Here is a 20,944-nt window from a genome sequence, read left to right on the forward strand (position 1 = left end):
AGATTGCCGCCCCATCGCGCGCAATAAGGTGAGTGGAAAAGACCTCATTATCCACATGCCAATATCGGGCTCAGCTCATCGATAGCAGACCCATTCCTCGAGCTAGTTAAACTCAACCTAGCTTTGCCCCCTCCTCTCGGGCAGGTAAGGCTGCACCCCCTTCCAACCGACCACGATACAATGGAAAGCACGGTCATCTGGTAATCGGCACTCGGCGCTCATGTACCCACTCGGTCTAGACATTGGAGCAACCTCCTGGTACCATAAGGGTTTAGGGACTTTCACCCAGGGATATCTATAGCACCCCATGTAAAACAAGATTTTCGGTATCCAATCCTATCAACCGCGATATGCCTATGGCTGCTATGGCCCTAATGTCGCTAGGGCGTACAGTATACATGTCACACAATGTGAGATGCATGAATCACGTAATCCAGTCATACAACAATCATGCGCATACCGCGCGCTCATGTGGGCATCTCCCTTTTCCAGGGAGTCCCATATCAATATGCCCAATGGCATGTGCTATGATCAATCACTCAACTCATCACAAGCATGTAGATGATGCATATGGGCATGTATTATGATGTTATGTTGTTACATACTCATAATCAGTATCGATAATTAACATCGATAATCGACACCAATAATCAGGCTCGATAATTAGCGTCGGCCTGGACAATCGGCACGGACAATCAGCATCAGTAATCGGCACCGATAATCAGGGTCAATAGTCGGCGTCAGTCTCTACAATCAGCACTGATAATCAGCATTGGTAATCGGCACCGATAATCAAGGTCAATAGTCAGCATCGGTTTCTACAATCGGCACCGATAATCAGCAGATAAATAAAACGAGGTCTATAGATGATCAGCCGATCAACCCTAGTATAAGGATCGACACCTGCCCGTGGTTATATCAAATTTGATAGCACGGAGTCATCCGTCTACAGAGAATGGGGCCCACTTATTTGGGTTAACCCATGAAGAGAATAGGCCTAACAAGGCTTAAGGGAAGGTCACAATGAAGACATCTAACCATCATTGCCCATCAATGTGGACGTCAAACCAACATTGCTCTCAAGGGGTGACCTACATACAGCTAAACATAAAGTGGGCCCATGGCCTCACATACAATCATGATGGGCCTCATTTATGTCACATAGGCCTCCTCATATGGGCCAACATACATCTCATCGGGCCTCGAATACACAACAGGTGGACCTCGCACTTGGGCCTCAAACATATCACAATGGGCCTCTTATGTCAAGCAGACCACATCACATATGCCATACTATATGGGCCATACCAACGGGCTTCACGTACATCAAATAGGTCACACCGATGGGCCTCATGTATATCAAATCAGGCCCACCCTTATGTATATTTGAGAGATCCGAACTATTCATAAGTTAACATAGAGATAGGTGAAATGAAAATAAATATCAACTTGAGTGGGAACCACAATGGCTCCTAAGAAGTTTTAAATGATGGTGCCATTATACCCCATTACTATTGCAAATGGTGGGGTCCACTTGAACTTTGGATCTTACTCATTTACCCCATGTCCTAAAATGATCTCACAGATAGTTGGACGGTTTGGATACAACACATGCACCATGGTGGGTCCCATAGATAGAAGGTGTGGGTGAAACAGATGGGACCCACAGAACTAGCTGCTGACGTTAAGAGAGAGAGAGAGTAGCTACATGGCTACTTGTAAGAGCAGCATAGCTGCTTCTCACCTTTTTCTTTTTCTTTTCTGCAACAAAACAAAGGTGGGTCCCACGTAGGGCCCACCACAATAGCATATATAAAATATGATATATATATATATATAATATCATATATATATATATATATATTTATATAATATAATATATATTATATTATATATTATATATCTAACGTCCAGATGGACTGCTGGACATACACTACCCCATAGTGGTCACACGTGGGGTGGGTCCTACCATCCAAGGATGGTGGGGACCCTACACGCATCATGGTGTAGCCCACCCAAAAATGGATGGACGACATAGGTGGGTCCCATGGACCCCACGCCAGCTGACACTTCACTGTTGCCACCGCCACTAGGGATGGATGCCAAGACCTCAGTGTTGAAATGAGTTATCTTTAACAAAGTCTACCACGTGAGCTATGGGGGCCCATCATTGAAACGAGGTACCTCCATTCAGTCTGCCAGTGAGCTATGGATTTGGGAGGGCCCCACCTGGACGTGGCCCCACCGTTAGAGGTGGTGGACGGTTTGGATGAAACACATACATCATGGTGTGGCCCACCAAAGTGGACGGATGGAGGGAGTGGATGGGTCCCATGGACCCCACGGTCAGTCCACACCCACGTTAGTACACTTATGTCAGTACACACTCCATGTTAGCCGCCACCACAGGGATCGATACCAAGACCTCCAGTGTTGAAACGAGGCATCTTTCGCTCGATCTGCCACCTGAGCTATGGAGCTGGGTGGGCCCATGTTGAATCACACTTCACTAGCAGCCACCTCCACTATTAGCCACCTCAAGGTGGGCCCCCCTATGGACGGTTGGGATGGCATATAAACATCATGGTGTGTCCCACATGGATGGGGTCCACCGGTAGATGGCATGGATGATATACACTCATTATAGGTGGGCCATAATCATAGAAAAAGAGAGAGAGAGAGAGAGAGACATCGGCGAAGATGAAGGTGATGGAGGGGCCCCACCACTATGGGCCCCTCTTTGATACAAAACATACATCAAGGTGAGTCCCACATATATGGACCCTTAAATCAAACCAATGAATGAAATACAAAATCTAAGATCACTCACCGCCTTCTTCTTGCTCCCTTAGCTTCCTTTGCTCCTTAGCTTCGATCCTAACGGAGGAGATGGAGTTTTGATGGTTAAGATGGGAGATGAGAGGAGAGGAAGTGGGCCACACTAGAGTTTCTCTATGAGAGCTTGGGAAGTTCATACGTGGGATATTTTTTTGTTGCTTGGAAAAGTAATTTGAGGAATGAGAGAGGGAGTGTTGTAAAGAGAGAGAGATGTGATAGAGTGACGGATGGGAGAGAGAGGGATGGGTGTGTAAGAGCCTTTATTGACTTTTGAGGTATTTTGTGTAAGAGGAGTATGGGGTGTGTAAGAAACTTTTGACTTTAGGGGTTGCTTGAGGAAGGGTGAGAGGTAATGTGTACTTGACATGTACTTGACATGATGGGATTGAGTGATTGACTGATTGAGGTGACAAGTCATAGAGATTCTCTCGAAATTCGCACACGCAACGTTTTTCTCACATCGAACGCTGGCCCACATCTCCTGGCCAGAGTATCGGATCGACGCGCAAGATGCGGCATCGGAACCACGGTGACAGCGCGGTCGCAAGGATACAAATCGCGGGTTGACGGCGTGCGACACAGGGTCATGTGTAAATGCCAGTTAATGGTCGAAGTTGCCGGAATTCGACCGAGAAGACCATGGAAGTCTACGGAACGGTACGGTTTAGGATACGGGGCTTACACATACATGACTAAATTACTAACCATCAAGTTTTCTTATTTTAAACATGTCATCTAACCATCCATTGTGTGGTTTGATATATGTACATTCCTTAATTAATTTGGTGAATAAATCTTTATTCATAATGATTTATATATAAGTCCTTTTATAAGAATTACTGAGAAACGTTCCTATAATCATGTAGAACTATTAGATTTTTCAAAACTCTCATATCAATAATAATTATGAAAATGCCATTAACCTAGACCCCTGAATTCTAGATCGCATGGTTTCCACAATTCGTTTGATGTGAAATTTTATACCATGCCTATATATCATAAATTAACCATACATGTCAAATTTTGGTCATTAGATCATTTTAAAAGTAACCCAATTGATAAATCAACCCCTTAACCATTGATTTTAGTGTCCATCGAGTGAAGAAACCTCGTATGTAGTCGTAGTAAGATAATTTCATTCATATGAATGATTTGGATTGCTCATAATATATACCAAGTGCGAAATATGAAGATCCCACTTTGGTAGGCTTTCTTTAAGAACGAAGTTATCCTTTCAAGACCTATCAACTCCTTATAAATCTGGATCTTCCGATTTAACCACTTCCTTCCATCCATCATATCTCAAATTTGACCATAATGTGGTCTCATATGACTACAAGGTTATACAAAATTTAGACCTCGATCTATGATCCTGCACCATTAAACGTTGAAGCTAGTTCCTTCCTGATGATGTAAAAGGTGATATTTTAGATATAGGCATTTTCCACCATCGATTAACCACCAAATTTTACCCTACCATTTTTCTATCCTAACTACACATTTCTCCCAAGATTGAGCCCTAATCATTAAGTGTAGATTGTTAATTGAGATTAAGTTCGTTTTGGTACCTGTTAGGAGAATTTTCAAGATTGACCAATCTAAATTTTGAATCACTAAAAAAATTATATACTCCACCTTTATTCGATAACCCTGATACAATGGATGAATTACATTTAAAGAAATATCATCAGAAAATGAAAAATTGGAGAAACTCAATCCAAGTGGGATGTGAAATACACTCCTCTCACATGCCCATCCCTTTTAAAAGGGGCGTGCGTTCCCCTCTCCACTCACACGCCCACCTCTTAAACATCCAAGGAGAGAGAGAGAGAGAGAGAGAGAAAGAGAGAGAAAAAGAAAAGGAGAGAGAAAGAGAAAAAGAAAGAGAAAGAGAAAGAAAGAATAAGAATAAGAAAGAAATTTTTAAAAAAAAAAAAGAGAGAGAAAGAGAAGCCTAGACGTCCATCATCCGCTTCATTCTCCAAACATCTGATATCTCCTTCTTGCTCAAGCGATGTCATGATTCATGTAGAAGCTTTCCTACATGCATATCTACCTAGGGTTTCGATCTAAGGCTAAGGTGAGGGATTCCTTTAATCTTATATTAACTTGAGTTGTTTTGATTTATTATGTTCCGTCACATGCTTTGAATCCTCACTGCAAAGATTTAATTTACCAACATCAATTATTTATCCTTTGGGAATAATGGTTAAGGTGTGATGCTAATTATGTATGATCTTTCTGAATTTACATGAGTGATTCCTTCAAGCTTATAGTAATTTAAGTTAATACGCTTTATCTTGCCTTTTACATGCTATGCTTTCACGTTAATATGATTCTCTTCTTGTAGTTGTTAATTTACTATAAAAAATTATTTATCCTTTGTGAATTATAGTATAATGATAATTATGAGTGATCTTTATTATTTTGGGGCGATGGATACAAGCCTTGCCCTTGCCTTTACCAATTTTGCTGAGTTAGCTCTTGCTACTCTTCTCTTTGTTAAGTTGGTCATTGTCACTCTCCTCTTTGTTGAGTTAGTCATTACTACTCTCCTATTTGTTGAGTTGGCTATTGCCACTCTCCTCTTTATTGAGTTAGTCATTGCTACTCTCTTACTTATTTCATTAGCCTTACACTATCTACTTTTATGGCTTGGGCATGTGTCTTGGAATTCCAAAGCTCCCATGATTCAATTAATTTCCTCTTTAATGCAAGTATTATATTGGAAATCCCACTTCTGGTGATTAAGTAAATATCGTGGACATAATGAGGTTCGGGTAGTGGTCCTTGGGTCGCACGTAATTCCATGAATTTTGGGTAGCGATGCACAAATTGATATAAGTAATTTGCAATACATGTTACATCACTTTCAGGATTAGATGTTGCAAATAATCGTTCCATGAAAAATTCATGTCATGTAATTCATCCAAGTCATGTGTTGTATCATCTTGGGATAACGCGTAAATCAATGTTAACATGGGACACGCTAAAAAATCTTTATAAAATGGGATGCGGGGCGAGCCAGATAACTCTAAATCATTTTCTACATTGCGGCAATCGCTAAGTGTGATGAACCACATATACTTTACTATGCATGCATCTCATTTAGGTTTCTTCTGCATATTGATACCTCTCGTAGTAGTGGATTACGAGATGTATCAAAACCCTTACATTACTTTTATGAATCTCTTGAATTATTATTAATCTTAAAGGATAACTATCACTATGAATAGGGCGTTGACCCTCTCCAACCATATAGATGATGCAGGTGATTTATAGATTGAAGACTTAGAGGACCATCTCCCTATGGAAGATTATACTGAATAAATAAGAAGATAGTTTTATGATTTAGTTTTATGTTTCTGCTGCGAACTCAATAATGTAATGAGCTCCCATTGAGGAGGCATTTAATAATGTGTTAAATTCTTTTACTCTGATGAAATAATAAATAAAGTCGATTTTATTATCGTGAATGGTTACCTTCATGAGTGTAGCTGGATGTGATCTAAATGGAAAAAAATAATAATAAGGCGCGATTTTTAAAGCATCCAATTTATGCATTATTAACACCTGGCTTTCTCAGACACAAGTATAAATTCTGATCGTGAAAATTTGAGATGTTACAACCTTAGAATCCTATCTAGGCTAGTGAAATTCATCAAGTTGCTCTATCTATATATATCTCTTCCTCTAAAAAATATTGATGAAGGTTATCTTCATGTCAATATGTCAAATTGATAGACTTCATCATAGTAACTGGAGTAAACATTTCTTCATGGTTTATACATTCCTTTTGAATATAATACTTAACAAAAAGCCTAGCCTTTTATGTTTCCTCCTTTGTTTCCATGTTTCGCTTCCTCTTATAAATCCATTTACATTTGATTTTCTTGACCTTTTCATATCTGTCTACAAGAGTCCACACGTAGTTGAAATACATCGATTTCATCTCGACATCCATGGATATAAATTAGTATCTCACATCTACATCCACCATGGCTTCCTAATAGGAAGGTGAGTTTGGTTGGAGACTATCTTACACTATTGTGAAACCTCTATGAGATAGATAATCTATTGGTTTCAATGGGGTCTTTGACTCCGATATGATGTAGGTGCTTATTGAAGATCAGGGATATACCCTTTTAGAACAGGCATCTCAGGAGCATTTAAAGGTGCCTCGTCAAATCTATAAAGAGCAATCGCGTGATCACCATTTTCATCTAGTATAAAGTCTTCTTTAAAAAGAAAACTATCTCTGTTTATCAAAGTTCTTTGGTCTACAAGGTCATAGAATTCATAGCCCTTGTATTCTCTTGAAATCCAATGAAGAGACACTTAGAAGCCCTCAATTTTAAATTACTAACATCTTGAACTTTACAATTTTAGGGAACCCATAGATGATAATGCGGCCAAGAGCCACATTGTAACCTTTCCATAGTTCAAATGGTCTCATCAGTGGTACTTTACTTAGAATCTTAATTAGTAGGTACATCACAACTTTCATTGGCACCCCCAAAACAAACTAAGAAGCAAGCCATAGCTCCTCCTCATCATATCTAATAATGTACCACTCATCCTCTCTGTAACTTCGTTATGTTGAGGAGTGAAAAGTGTGGTCCATTGAACGACAATCCCCTTTCTCTGAAGAAACTCTTCAAATTCATTGGGACAAATACTCTCAACCTTAGTAGGACCTAGTTGCTTCTTTTTAATTGTTTTTCATCGAAGGCCTTATATATTTTAAATGTCTTGAAGACATTCAATTTATGTTGTATCAAAAATAGGTGAACAAATCAAGAGTAGTCATCAATAAATGTGATGAAATACCCATTCCCTCATCTAGTTTTCACATTGACCAGGCAATACACATCAGTGTACACAATACTGAGTAGTTGAGTAGTTTAATCCTTGTTCCCTTTAAGAAATGGAATTGTAATTATCTTCCCATGGAAACGGGCCTTACAATTGGATAGAGTTTCATTTCGGTCATCAAGAATAATCCCATCATTTGATAACATATTCGGTCTCTCGTAGTTGGGATGACCAAGCCGAATATAAGACATACATAGAGAGTTATCTTTGTGTAGACACCCCATCCAGGAAAAAACAAAAAACAAACAAACCAACATTTAGGGGCCAATCGACAAACATGTGGCACTAAATCTCCTGCACCTCAGGATTTCTGGCAAATTTTGCATGTAAATGGACTGTTGAATGTTCATCGGCCAATGGGATATACCATTTTAGAACAGGCATCTCAGGATCATTTGAAGGTGCCTCGTCAAATCTATAAAGAAAAACCGCGTGATCACCATTTTCATCTAGCACAAAATCTTCTTTAAAAAGAAAACCATCTCTGTTTATCAAAGTTCTTTGGTCTATAAGGTCATAGAATTCATAGCCCTTGTATTCTCTTGAAATCCAATGAAGAGACACTTAGTAGCCCTCAGTTTCAAATTACTAACATCTTGAACTTCTACAATTATAGGGAACCCTTAGATGATAATGCGGCCAAGAGCCACATTGTAACCTTTCCATAGTTCAAATGGTCTCATCAGTGGTACTTTACTTAGAATCTTAATTAGTAGGTACATCACAACTTTCATTGGCACCCCCAAAACAAACTAAGAAGCAAGCCATAGCTCCTCCTCATCATATCTAATAATGTACCACTCATCTTCTCTGTAACTTCGTTATGTTGAGGAGTGAAAAGTGTGGTCCATTGAACGACAATCCCCTTTCTCTGAAGAAACTCTTCAAATTCATTGGGACAAATACTCTCAACCTTAGTAGGACCTTAGTTGCTTCTTTTTAATTGTTTTTCATCGAAGGCCTTATATATTTTAAATGTCTTGAAGACATTCAATTTATGTTGTATCAAAAATAGGTGAACAAACCAAGAGTAGTCATCAATAAATGTGATGAAATACCCTATTCCCTCATCTAGTTTTCACATTGACCAGGCAATACACACCAGTTTAATCCTTGTTCTCTTTAAGAAATGGAATTGTAATTATCTTCCCATGGAAACGAGCCTTACAATTGGATAGAGTTTCATTTCGGTCATCAAGAATAATCTCATCATTTGATAACATATTCGGTCTATCCTAGTTGGGATGACCAAGCCAAATATAAGACATACATAAAGAGTTATCTTTGTGTAAACACCCCATCCAAGAAAAAAAAAACAAAAACAAACAAACCAATGGTTAAGGGCCAACCGACAGACATGTGGCACTAACTCTCCCGCACCTCAGGATTTCTGGCAAATTTTGCATGTAAATGGATTGTTAAATGTTCATCGGCAAATGGTGGACCAATGCCACACCCCCCCCCCCCCCCCGGTTTTGGAGGGGCAGAAATGACAAAAGCAATAGAATAGAAGTTTTTCTAATTTTTCATGGTTTTCATTCCTGTAAACTCCAAACTTTTCAATACTCGAGTATTGAAAGTTCACGAGTGTTACCATGAAAATTAATTTAGTATATATATGTGTATACCACCAATTTAACATATCCTAACTTTACATCTATTTTCTAACCTGAATCTGGCCGCTGAGAATAATCTTCATCCATGTATCAAGTCATCCGACCGTTGATTTTTAAGAAAGGATCATCATATATCCAAGTATTCTCAGTTGTCCATCATAATCAACCGTTCAATTAAGTATTCACTGCTGGGTAAAGATATTTGACCGTCCACTTTAAGTTAAAACTACCCGATCATAATAAACTAACTACCTAATCTCTACATCTACTCGTACACGTATCGAATCGAGATGTTGATCTGTTCATCTTGTTCACTACCTATGAATATGCTTAACTCACCATCAAAACTACAAGATGAAGAACTTACATATGTGAATAAGTCACTTGAATCTAACAATATAAATGTTCTACCTCTTAATCACTCAAAAACGCACTTGGTATTCATCTGTTTCACTACACATATACCTACATACATGGTCAGAGTACTAACCATCAAGTTTTTCTATTTTGGACATGTCATTTGACCATCTATCATGTTGTTTGATATATGAATCTCGCTTTAAGTAATGAGAATTTTAACTTATTTGGTAAATAACTCTTTATTTATAATGATTTAGGTATGAGTTATTTTGTAAGAATTTCTTAAAAATACTATTGCAATGTAGAATCATTAAATTTTCCAAAACTCTAATATCAACAATAATTATGAAAATGCCATTAATCCAGACCCATGAATTCTAGATCACATGGTTTTCATGATCCGTTTGATGTAAAATTTTATACCATGCTTATGTAATATAAATTAACTATACACGTCAAATTTCAGCATTTAGATAATTATAAAAGTGGCCCAATTGACAAATCAGCCTATTAATTGTTAATTTTGGTGTCCATCGAGTGAAGAAAACTCGTGGGTAGTCATAGTAGGATATTTCTCTTCATATAAAAAACTTAAATTTTTCATCATATGGACCAAGTGTGAAATGTGACAACCCCACCTTGGTAGGCTTTTCCTTAGGCTTGAAGTTAGCCATTTTAGGCTTACTAACTCTTCCTAAATCCGGAGCTTCCGATTGACCCACTTTACACCATCAATCGCAACTCGAATTTGTACCACACTTTATCTTCATATGACTATGAGATTATACAAAATTTAGACTCCAATCTATGATCCTAAAATGTTAAATGATGACCGCCTTAACTCTAATTCCTTACTTTTGGTGCAAAAGGCGAAATTTCATATTTAGGCCTTTTACCACCATCGATCAACAACCAAATTTCGTCCAACCATTTTCCTATCCTAACTACATATTTCTCTCAAAATTGGGCCCTAATTATTAAGCGTGGATCATTAATTGGGATCAAGTTCGTTTTGGCACCTGCTACGAGAATTTTCAAGAAAAGTCAATATAAATTTTGAATCACTAAGAAAATTATGTACCCTGGACCTATTTAACGTCTTCATCACCATGAATGAATTAGATGTTGAGGGTCAACTATTGCATATTAGATCCTAGTAATTACCTGATTTTACGAACATGATACTATTTAACGGCCTAATTTAATCATGTTTGTGATGCAAGGTGTATTTAGGAGCCTGGACTGAAAAAAGGGTACTAAAAGCATGGATTTAATGCTCTGAAGTCACCAAGGCAAGAGATGGACCCCAGGGGACCAAGATTGAAGAATTTACATGACAGAGGTCTAAGAAAATCAAGTCACTCAATTAAACGGGCCCAAAAATCATCCAAAATGCAAGATCACAGGGTTCTCACCATCTGTTCGACTCAAAACGTTATATATGGCCTGAGGATCATAAATTAACCGTACACGTCAAATTTCAGCCATTGGATCCTTGTGGAAGTGGCCCAACGGACAGATCAGCCCATAAAACACTGATATGGGGCCCACCTGATATCTGGATATGCTTCAAATTTTATCTCAACCCCTCAATTGAGGTGGTAAGATGGATGGTCGGAACAGATTTCATATAAACATCATAGTGGACCCCACATTACATCGCACGTACTTGGGGTACACATGCGTTAGACGTGCACCACACGCCACTTAGTCGGTCAGCGTGCGCTCACCGACTTGCACCCAACTTCTCTCTCTCTCCTTTGCGCAATCACGCCAGCGGACGAACTTCCGACCGCGGGTTTTGAGTAGTGGATCCCACCCATTATCCAAATGGAAGATCTGAACCGTCCAATGTGACAAGGGGAGGGGGGGGGGGGGGGGGTCTTTACCCTTGCCTAGGTGTCTTTTTGGTCCCATACACACATAGAGAAGTGGATTGTCAAAAAATGCAGGATGGATGGTGAATTGATTTTATACAGTGGACCGCACCAAAACCAGATAAAAATCACTCCTTCCCGACTGAAATCTCGCCAAGAATCCAATGAAAGGGTTGAATTTATCCATAAACACCAATGTGGGGCCCAACGAGCATCTCAACATACCCTATTTTATGTGCGTTCAGACGTCCGACCCTTCGTGGGCTGTTGTGTGACTCTGATCAAGGTCGAATCAATGATCCAGGCCATTCAAATGATGGAGAAGGGGGTCTTGACCCTTCCCATGAAGTCGGATTTCTGAGCTGAGGCATTTAACGTCCCAAAAACAAATCCGAACACAAGACTCACTGGCGGTTTGCCTTTACTGGATGCATAAAGGCAACACTGCTGTGTGTAAAGTTGCTCCACTGACTCCTAGCCGAACTTCTTATGCTATAAAAAGAGAGAGATAGGGCGTGAGGAGGATATCAAAGGACGTGTGGATCAAGGGCAGTCCTAGAGGCATCTGCATGTGGAGGAAGAGACGTAGGAAAGAGAGAGAGAAGGACCGGCTGGTTTGCTTGTGTTGTTTTTATGCTTTTGTTTAAGGGATTTTGGCTAATCATGACTATGATCGGCTAAACCTCTTAGCTAGAGCTAAGAGGTGAAGCTTGTAGCGTGATGGGTTGTGCCTATGGCTTGGATTCATGTTTTAATTGAACTCTCTTTTGATTCTAGTTTGATTAATAGGAATGCTTTCAGTTTTTAATGGTTTGTTGTGACTTAAATTACAATGGATCTGTGATAGCTTTGAGCATGTTCTTAGCATTATAAGGTTTGTGAATTTGGGAACCTTGTTGTTCACCATCATCTCCTGGGCATGGTTGGATGATGGAATCCTTCCCAACATTCATACATCCCTTAGATTGGTTATGGATTGGCTAAATTCTGTTGTTTGCTTTGTCTCATGGGCATGGTTTTGTGATGGAATCAATTCTAATTCTTATACCTATCTTCTCTTGAAAACTGGATCAAAGGAAGTTCAGATTGGTTTTTAATGAAATATCTTCCAGCTAGATGAAGATGGGACTCTAATTCCAATTGTGTTCATGAATCAAGCGTAAGATCTCCCTGATCTCTACAAGTGGATCCTTGGCACCCTAGTTTCCTACCTTTGAATTTACAAGTTTTAGATTAATATTTCACCATTATTCCCTCATATTCACTTGATTTAGATTTCATCTTCTTCTAGTTCTAGTTCTGTTTACTTTCAAATTACGTACAAGGTTCAATCCTTGTGGATTCGGCCTCCGTCTTACCGAGATTGTTACTACATCACGACCCTATACTTGTGAACATTAGATTTTAAGAAAGATTGCTAAAAGAGAGAAATTGAAGAAACCCAATTCAAGTGGAATGAGAAACTAATTTGAGAAATCCTTTACAAAAGGGGGTGTGCATCCCTTATCCACTCGAAATCCCACACCCACCACCCTCTCAAGTTCAAGGAAGAGATAGAGAGAGAGAGAGAGAGAGAGAGAGAGAGAGAGAGAGAGAGAGAGACATCCAAGCCTAGATGCCCATCCCTTTTCTAGCTTCCCCACACGTGCATTGTCTCCCTCTTCTTCGAGCGACATCGTGGTTCAAGTAAAAGCCCTCCTACATCAGGATCTACCTAGGATTATCCTACAAGTGGCACCTACAACTAACCCAATCTCATATCTACTCATCTTGTAAGGGACATTCCCATCCAGTCTAATCTTAGAGCCCCTAACCCTGCTAGGGGCATCTCCTATAAATCCAATCTTTATGCCCTTAAATATATATGGGGCATCTCCAGTCTGTCCATTCTTCACACCCTTAGTTAATCAGGGGATCAACCTGCCCATTCTAGCTACTAACCAAGGATGCAACCCATCCATGTCAACAATCAATGGCCAGAGGCACAACCTACTCATTCTGATCAACCAAGGGGACAACCTCCTTATCTCGGCATCAATCCTGCAAGGGGACAACCTCCACATCTAAGCAACAATCAGTCAGGGGCAAAACCTACCCACTCCAGGTGGCCAAGGGGACAACCTCCCCGTCTCATCAATCAATCAGGGGCACAACTTGCCCACACCATCCATCTAAGTCGACAACCTTCCCATCTCAGAAGTCAGCCAGGGGCACTGCCTACCCTCTCCAGTTAGTTAAGGGCACAACCTACTCACTCCAGTCATCAAGAAAGAGCATAACCCGCCCACCCTATCATCCAGTTATGGGCACAACCTGCCCACCTTATCTTCATTCATCCAGGGGCTCAACTTACTCGCAACACTAACACCACTATTCTTGCTAGCTCCATTAGCCGACAACTAGCAGCAAAAATCCCCATTATCTAGCCATAGCAATGAGAGACAAAATGAGTATGTCCTCTCACCCATAGATGTACCATGCTCTGATGAAGGCATCCCACACCATAATCTTAAGATCAAGATTGTGAATTACATTCCTCTTGCATGCCCCATCAGATCAAACTACGTCTTCCTTCCTACCGAGCACTAAATCTTCTATTATCAACTCAAATACCAAGACTTAGCTCAAACTATTGAGGATCAAGATAATATGTACAAGAGAAGACTAGGATATTAGCCTCCATCAAGTAAGAAACCAAAGAATAGGGGCATAAGAAGAAGATGAGGTTGTCAAAAGGAGGGCAATCCCTTCACCTCCACAACAATCCAATCCATTAATTTAGATGACTCGGAGAAGGGGGAAGAAGTGCCCTTGGTTGACTGGACCACAATTCTGGTCCCACCTGAGTTGGAAAAAATCAAGGAGCTATAATGCATAACAAATGAACCAAGAGAAATCACATCTAATACTGATTCGGAGCTTAGCCCCAGACTCATCTTGATGTTTAGACATAATGATTGTGCCCCCACCTACTGATCCCTTTGGCCCTACCTCTTCAGGGGAAGGAGTGCAAGGCAGTAATAGGTTCATAGTCCCCATGACAGCAAAAAAAAAAAAAAAAAAAACCAAAATAAGTAGTACTCAACTCCATGAGTCAGATCAGGCAACCCCTCGTTCACGTCATTGTCTCACTCAGGGTCTCTTACAACAAAAAACTCCAAAAAAAAAATAAATAAAAAATAAAAAATAATAATAATAAAAATTTCAGAATTTTTAAAAATCCAAAACACCAAATATTTCGAACACTAAAAAATCTAAATATTTACAAAATTTTAAAAATTAAAAATTTTAAAATCCAAAAAAAATCAGAAAAGCTTTTCAAAAAATCGGCATGCAATAAAGTGTTAAGTTTGTTTGTCAACGTGCTTAAGTATGAAGTCAACTCATATGATTTCAATCAAGAGTTAGACTTTAAACTCAATGGTTTGGATGAAGATACTGATGTGGGAAGATGATGAGTTGACTCTTGAACTAGAGGATCACCTCAAAGACTTCAAAACCAAAAGCCAATGTCATCTTGGAAAAATTCAAAATCGTAAACCTAGGACTCTCTAATTAAACCCTTATGGAAGTGCACATTAAGAAACCTTGTCCAGAGAAAATAAGTAGAGATGATTGAATTTTTGAAGCCATAACTGCCCAATCTTACATTCTGTGGAGACTTGTCCGAACTCAATTAAAAACTTATCACAACTTAAATCAAGCCTGTCAACAGAAGGTGTTAAGGCCACGCCTACATTCCACACTAGAGTATGTGGCCGACACACAAACTGACTAATAATGATGGAAGAAATCTTATGGCTCGATGAAGACAGATTACTGCTAACATGTGTAAAAGTACTTCAAGTGTTAGGAGAACGCACATCGGATCCATGTGTGTGCTTTATAACTTAACAATGCTCCTGTCATTCTCTATGAGGGTTATTAATATTAGCAGGATAATCAACCCAACGACATCTAACGGTCATCAGTACCTGCTCGTGATAATTGAATTCCTTGCAAAGTGGATAGAGGTAGCATCCCACATCCCACGTGATAACGTTCAGCCACTAAAGGATCCTACGTGTCGTCGTCATCGACAATGGGACGCCCTTCGGGAACCCAAAGATGAAGGAGTTCCTCTTGAAGCTCAATATCAAAAGGCATTGGACCGCTTCCATACACCTTGGGCTAATCAGATGTCCATACACAAAACTATGAGCGACGTTCTTTATAAGATAACTAGTGAATTGGAAGTTGTCCTACAAGTTCAAGTGAAGATCCCTTCAACATGGGTGTTGATGGAGAATGAAGCCGAGGATGAAAAGTCATATTAGATTTGCCACGAGTATCATTGCATCTATCAGACTCAAGGTGCAAGTTCAAAGCTCATAAGAGATGATCCAAGGATCAGAAAATTCCTTCTGAAAGGCACCATCTGATTCACCAACCTAGGGCAATGATCTTTCGGAACCCATCAACGCCAATAGCATGATGGTATTTTATGAATAAGCTTATCTAACCATGTTAAGATTTACAATAGTAAAGCTGAAGTCAACTGACCAAAGCTAGTCATCCTAAGAATCACTCCCTCTCATCCCCAAAGTGCTTCGATAAAAATGGTCAAAGAATTAAAATATATATATATATATATATATATATATATATATATATATATATATATTCTTTTAAAAAAAGAGAGAAAAAGAAGAAAAGGACAAAATAAAAGCGTGCAATCCAAGATAGTAAGGGAGAGAGAGAGAGAGAGAGAGAGAGAGAGAGAGAGAAGAAACGAAAATGAGAAAAAAGAAAAAAAAACAAAGAACAAAGAACAAAGACAAAAAGAAATAAAGAAAAAAATGTCAAAAAAGTCCATCCCCACTCACATCCCCTAGGATGATCTCAACTTGAGTCAATGGCTTTGCTAGTGTAACTTAAGACTAGGAAGGACGAGCTGCCAATCAACTCACAAGGATAGAAATCTGATCCCTCAATCGTAACAGAAGTTAAAGAAAAGAAAATAAAAAAGAAAAGTGTGCATAAGCGAAATGGGCAAGGTGAAAACCCGAAAGGCTAACTTGAGTAAAAACAGTAGGTGCATCGCAGACTTGGTGAAAACCCAAAAGGGCACCAAGAGTAAAAACAACATAATTGCTAAAGGGCAAGTAAGATCAAATACCCAGGATGTAGTGAAAACCTAAAAGGATGCCAAGGGAAAAAATGACGGGCAAGCTGGATGTGGTGAATCCAGAGAGGATGTTGTGGGCAATATTAGTAGGATAAAAAAGAAAAAAAAAACAGGTACATGAAAGATCTAAGGCAACACGAAGATTTAACGGATGCAAGGAGGGTAACCATGAATCATGAATTCTTTTAAGCTCCTCCCAAATCATAGGGGTAGGATATCATTACGCATTACCTTAAAGGGATCAGGACCCTTGGTGAATAATTTAAAAAAAAAAAAAAAAAAAAAAAACTAATTATGACATCTAGTTGAGTCGACATTTTGATTCCTACATCTACGAGCACAGGGAGTCATACATTCCACTACACCATTCTTATTCATACATCAGATCACTTTGTCATCTTAATATTATAGAATTATTTATTAAGATACAGATGATTGCCAAAGAATTTCTTCATATATAAACTATTGAGTTTCATTCATACTCCTGTGACGGTCTTTTGATCTCGGACATTATCCGCTGGGCACAATTGGATCGAGGTTGTGGCCCTTTTATCGAGTTCATCTTACTTTTCATTAGTCATAGATGCAGAACGTTTCGCCTTGCCAAGAAGAGCATGTTACAATCCTTATCAAAGTAAAAGGCCACTCATATTCACCTTCCATACTTTAAAATTATTTCTACCGGTGAACTTCTCTGTTTCATACTTCACATTAGATTATTTCATCGACATATTTTAGATTATAACTCAAAACCCCAACATTATCTCCAATACCACTTATTGGGGGTTGCGCAGAAGCAAACCCAAATTCAAACTAACAAGATGAAATCAAACAAAAGTAAAACGCACAGAGAATACACAAGTTTTACATGGAAAACCCCTCAAGGGAAAAAAAAAAAACTACAATACAAAGCGACAAGCAATCCACTATAAAAACAATATTACAAGAGATGGATGGACTTACCGATCCAAACAACCCCAAAAATCTCATTGAAATCCCTAACTATGCTCTCGAACACTTAGGAACGTCTTAGAAAACCCAGCCTTACCCTAATCCCGATTACGCTCAATATACATACTATTACAATTGGAATGGAAAACAAATCGTGCACTTACGCAGTTTTGTATGTGCCTTCGATGGGACCTTCGATGGCATTGACAACCATCGAGAACTAGTCGATGACATCGAAGCCACCATCAATGTCATTGAGTACTATCTCTAAAATTGTCCAACAATCAACTAAGATATTTTCGAATTTTCTTGATGGGATCGACCATCTATTGATGGCATCGATAGATGCTCCATGGAGTCAAGTTGTTTGTTGATGACATCAACAAACTCTATTACAAACAGATTTAAGACATTAATAACATCGAGTTGTCTAGTTTTAAAATTGTGGTTTAATCTAAACCATTGTGAAAAATATATGCGAGATCTAAAATCTGACGGCATTTTAGCTGAATAATGACAGAATGATATTATCATGAAAATGTCATGAGATTTTGAAAACCCATCAAAGCTTTATTCCAACTAATTCGGTTTGGTTATAAAAATCTTGTTCCACCATTCCACTGTATCAAGAGCCATAATTTTTATTTGACCATGGGTCATTAAGTATCCTGTCTGGCCTTTCTTAGCATTTTTAGAGCCTTCAAGTTACACCAATTTACTCTATGATCTTACTACCTCTGGGCGCAACACAGGTTCTCTTAAATGCATTTATTTATAATTCTATCGTCATGAGCCTTGCTACTCAATCATCTGAACATCCTCTTTTTAGCTGCATTTTGTTTAACATGTTATCCCTTAACAATGCAATATTTAATATTCTAAAACATAGCTGGTCTTAGAGCTATCTTATTAAAATTTTCCTTTAGTTTGATTGGTACTTGATAATTACATAACACTATTAAAGCATAAAAATCCTGAAAGTTTTAATTTTTATCCGGAGCTTACTACAAAAATAATTGTCTATACATTAGAAATTTTAAAAGCTAATTACTAATTTATAATATTAATTTTTTACCATTTTATTTTCAGTAAGATCTTCTTGATAATATCACGAGAAAACATCAAAATGTTACAATCTTCTTTGAAATTCCTATGCCTAGAAATTGCCGACAATGAGATTTGTCAGTATCGTCTAAGATAATGCTAGATAAATATATAAAAATTTCACACACGTGGACACTAATGTCACTGATGACTGATGATAAAACTCTACCCACCATGTAAGTGGATTGATTTCCCTTCCATCATGCATTCTCATTCACAGAAACAAAGTCTCAAAACAAAGATATGGTACCAAACCAACTTTGCTAATAAAAAATAAAATAAAGAAAGAGACTTCTTATGCATTTTAATGTATGGTACATATGTGGTGCAAGTCGATAATCTACTCCCACTTTAGCCATTTCCCTCAAACGGAGCCGAGATTCAAGGAAACGAAAAGGTCTAAACCTTCAACATCCGCACGAGACGATCATGCCTTTGACAATTGAAGGATAACAGCTTGTTTTCTCATCTAACCCTACCATCAGGAAAGCAAAGAACACCATGTGGGGCCCACCACAAAAGAAAATCCAGCCTCATATCATGACTACAGTGGTGCAATGGATTATATAAAGTGCATTCCCCACTACTAACAATCATTTCAAATTTTCAACACTCCTTTTTTATATCTTTGTACATTCCTCTCCATATAAGGAAACTCAAAGAAACCCAAGAAGATATAAACACTTTTCAGTTTTCACATCTTAACCATGTCCACTACAATTGGGTTTACAGGCCCAGACAAGATGATCAAGAAGTCAGCCCACCGACGTAACGACTCCGGTGAGCTTGATGTGTTTGAAGCAGCCCGCTACTTCTCTGGTGCCGAGGTCACTGGTTTTGACGCTTCCCGCAAGATCATGAAAGAAGAAAGGCCTGCATGGGAAGGTGGAGGAGGAGGAGGAGCAAGGAAGAGCTTAGACATGCCCGTGCAAGGCCCACTCCCTACTGAGGCCCATCGGCTTGAAAAGAGCAGCAAAGAGAAGAAAAGCAAGCAGCCAAGCTCACCAGGTGGGAAGCTGGCCAGCTTCTTGAACTCCCTCTTCAGTCAAACATCTTCCAAGAAGAAGTCAAAGTCAACATGCAAGTCAGTCAAAGATGAAGAGGAAAGCCCAGGTGGGAGGAGAAAGAGGAGGAGTAGCATCAGCCATTTCCAGAGCATCAACAACAATCACAACAACAACAGCACCAATGATTCAAAATCCATATATTCCTCCTCAAGGACTGGTTTTAGAACACCTCCACCTTATTCCCATACTCCCACAAAGGTGTACAAAGATCAAAGGCAAGGTGGGCCTCTGTCAAAGTGCCATGGGCAGCCAGGCCCAGTGATTTTTGGCCCACAGCATGAGGGATTGGCTGAGAACAAGGAATCGGGGTTGAGCTGGTTGGATGAGAAATTCAAATTCAGTGATGGGTTTTTGGAGAAGAATAGGGTTATTCTAGGTAATGGGCTTTTGGAGAAGGATATGGCTTGTTATAATGGGCTTTTGGGGAAAGATAGGAGTTGGGTGGGTGAATTTACATTGAAGGAGAAGGATTTGAGGAGGGCTGAAGAAGTGGAAGATGGCGGGGAGAGTGATTCAAGCTCTGATCTTTTTGAACTTCAAAACTATGATTTGGGTGTGTTCTCTAATGGCCTGCCTGTGTATGAGACTACATGTATGGAGAATATCATGAGAGGTGCACCTATCGCCAGTGCCACCCTCTAGCTTGTATGTTTTCTTTTTACCTTTTTAATTACTCTCTCTCTCTCTCTCTCTCTCTCTCTCTCTCTCTCTCTCTCTCTCTCTCTCAGACTGGTTGTAGTGAATGTTAGGATTGGGTTTGGTTGAGAATATAAATAGTTTTCCGTTCCTATTCTTTCTGGAATTCTTGGTATTTTTGTGTTTTCGCAGTGTTTAGTGATTCTCCCACTTCTTCTTCTCCTTTCTTGGGATAGATTAAGGAGTGTGTTTACCACAAATATTCAACAACGGCACATGGGTGGGCCCCACTAAAAGGAATAAACGGTCGATATGATGATGACCCACCAATTGAACCGTTAGGACAACCGGTTCAGTGGGATTGTTGGGCCATCCTCCTCCACTATGAGCCACCTGATTTGGATGGTTTAGATCGACGTAGCTAATGCTCCATGCATGGAGTGGAACGTTGTG

At 39.2% G+C, this 20,944-nt stretch overlaps 1 protein-coding gene across 1 annotated transcript; it reads left to right on the forward strand.

Moving 5' to 3' along the window:
• Positions 1–19,377: 19,377 nt before the first annotated feature.
• On the forward strand, positions 19,378–20,648 carry LOC131229497 (protein BIG GRAIN 1-like E). The gene has a single exon (XM_058225459.1). It carries the CDS (start codon positions 19,496–19,498, stop codon positions 20,495–20,497), a length of 1,002 nt encoding a protein of 333 aa, XP_058081442.1. The 5' UTR covers positions 19,378–19,495; the 3' UTR covers positions 20,498–20,648.
• The last annotated feature ends 296 nt before the right edge of the window (positions 20,649–20,944 follow it).

This window comes from Magnolia sinica, chromosome 16 (genome assembly GCF_029962835.1).
Source record: "Magnolia sinica isolate HGM2019 chromosome 16, MsV1, whole genome shotgun sequence".
NCBI classification, from domain to species: domain Eukaryota; kingdom Viridiplantae; phylum Streptophyta; class Magnoliopsida; order Magnoliales; family Magnoliaceae; genus Magnolia; species Magnolia sinica.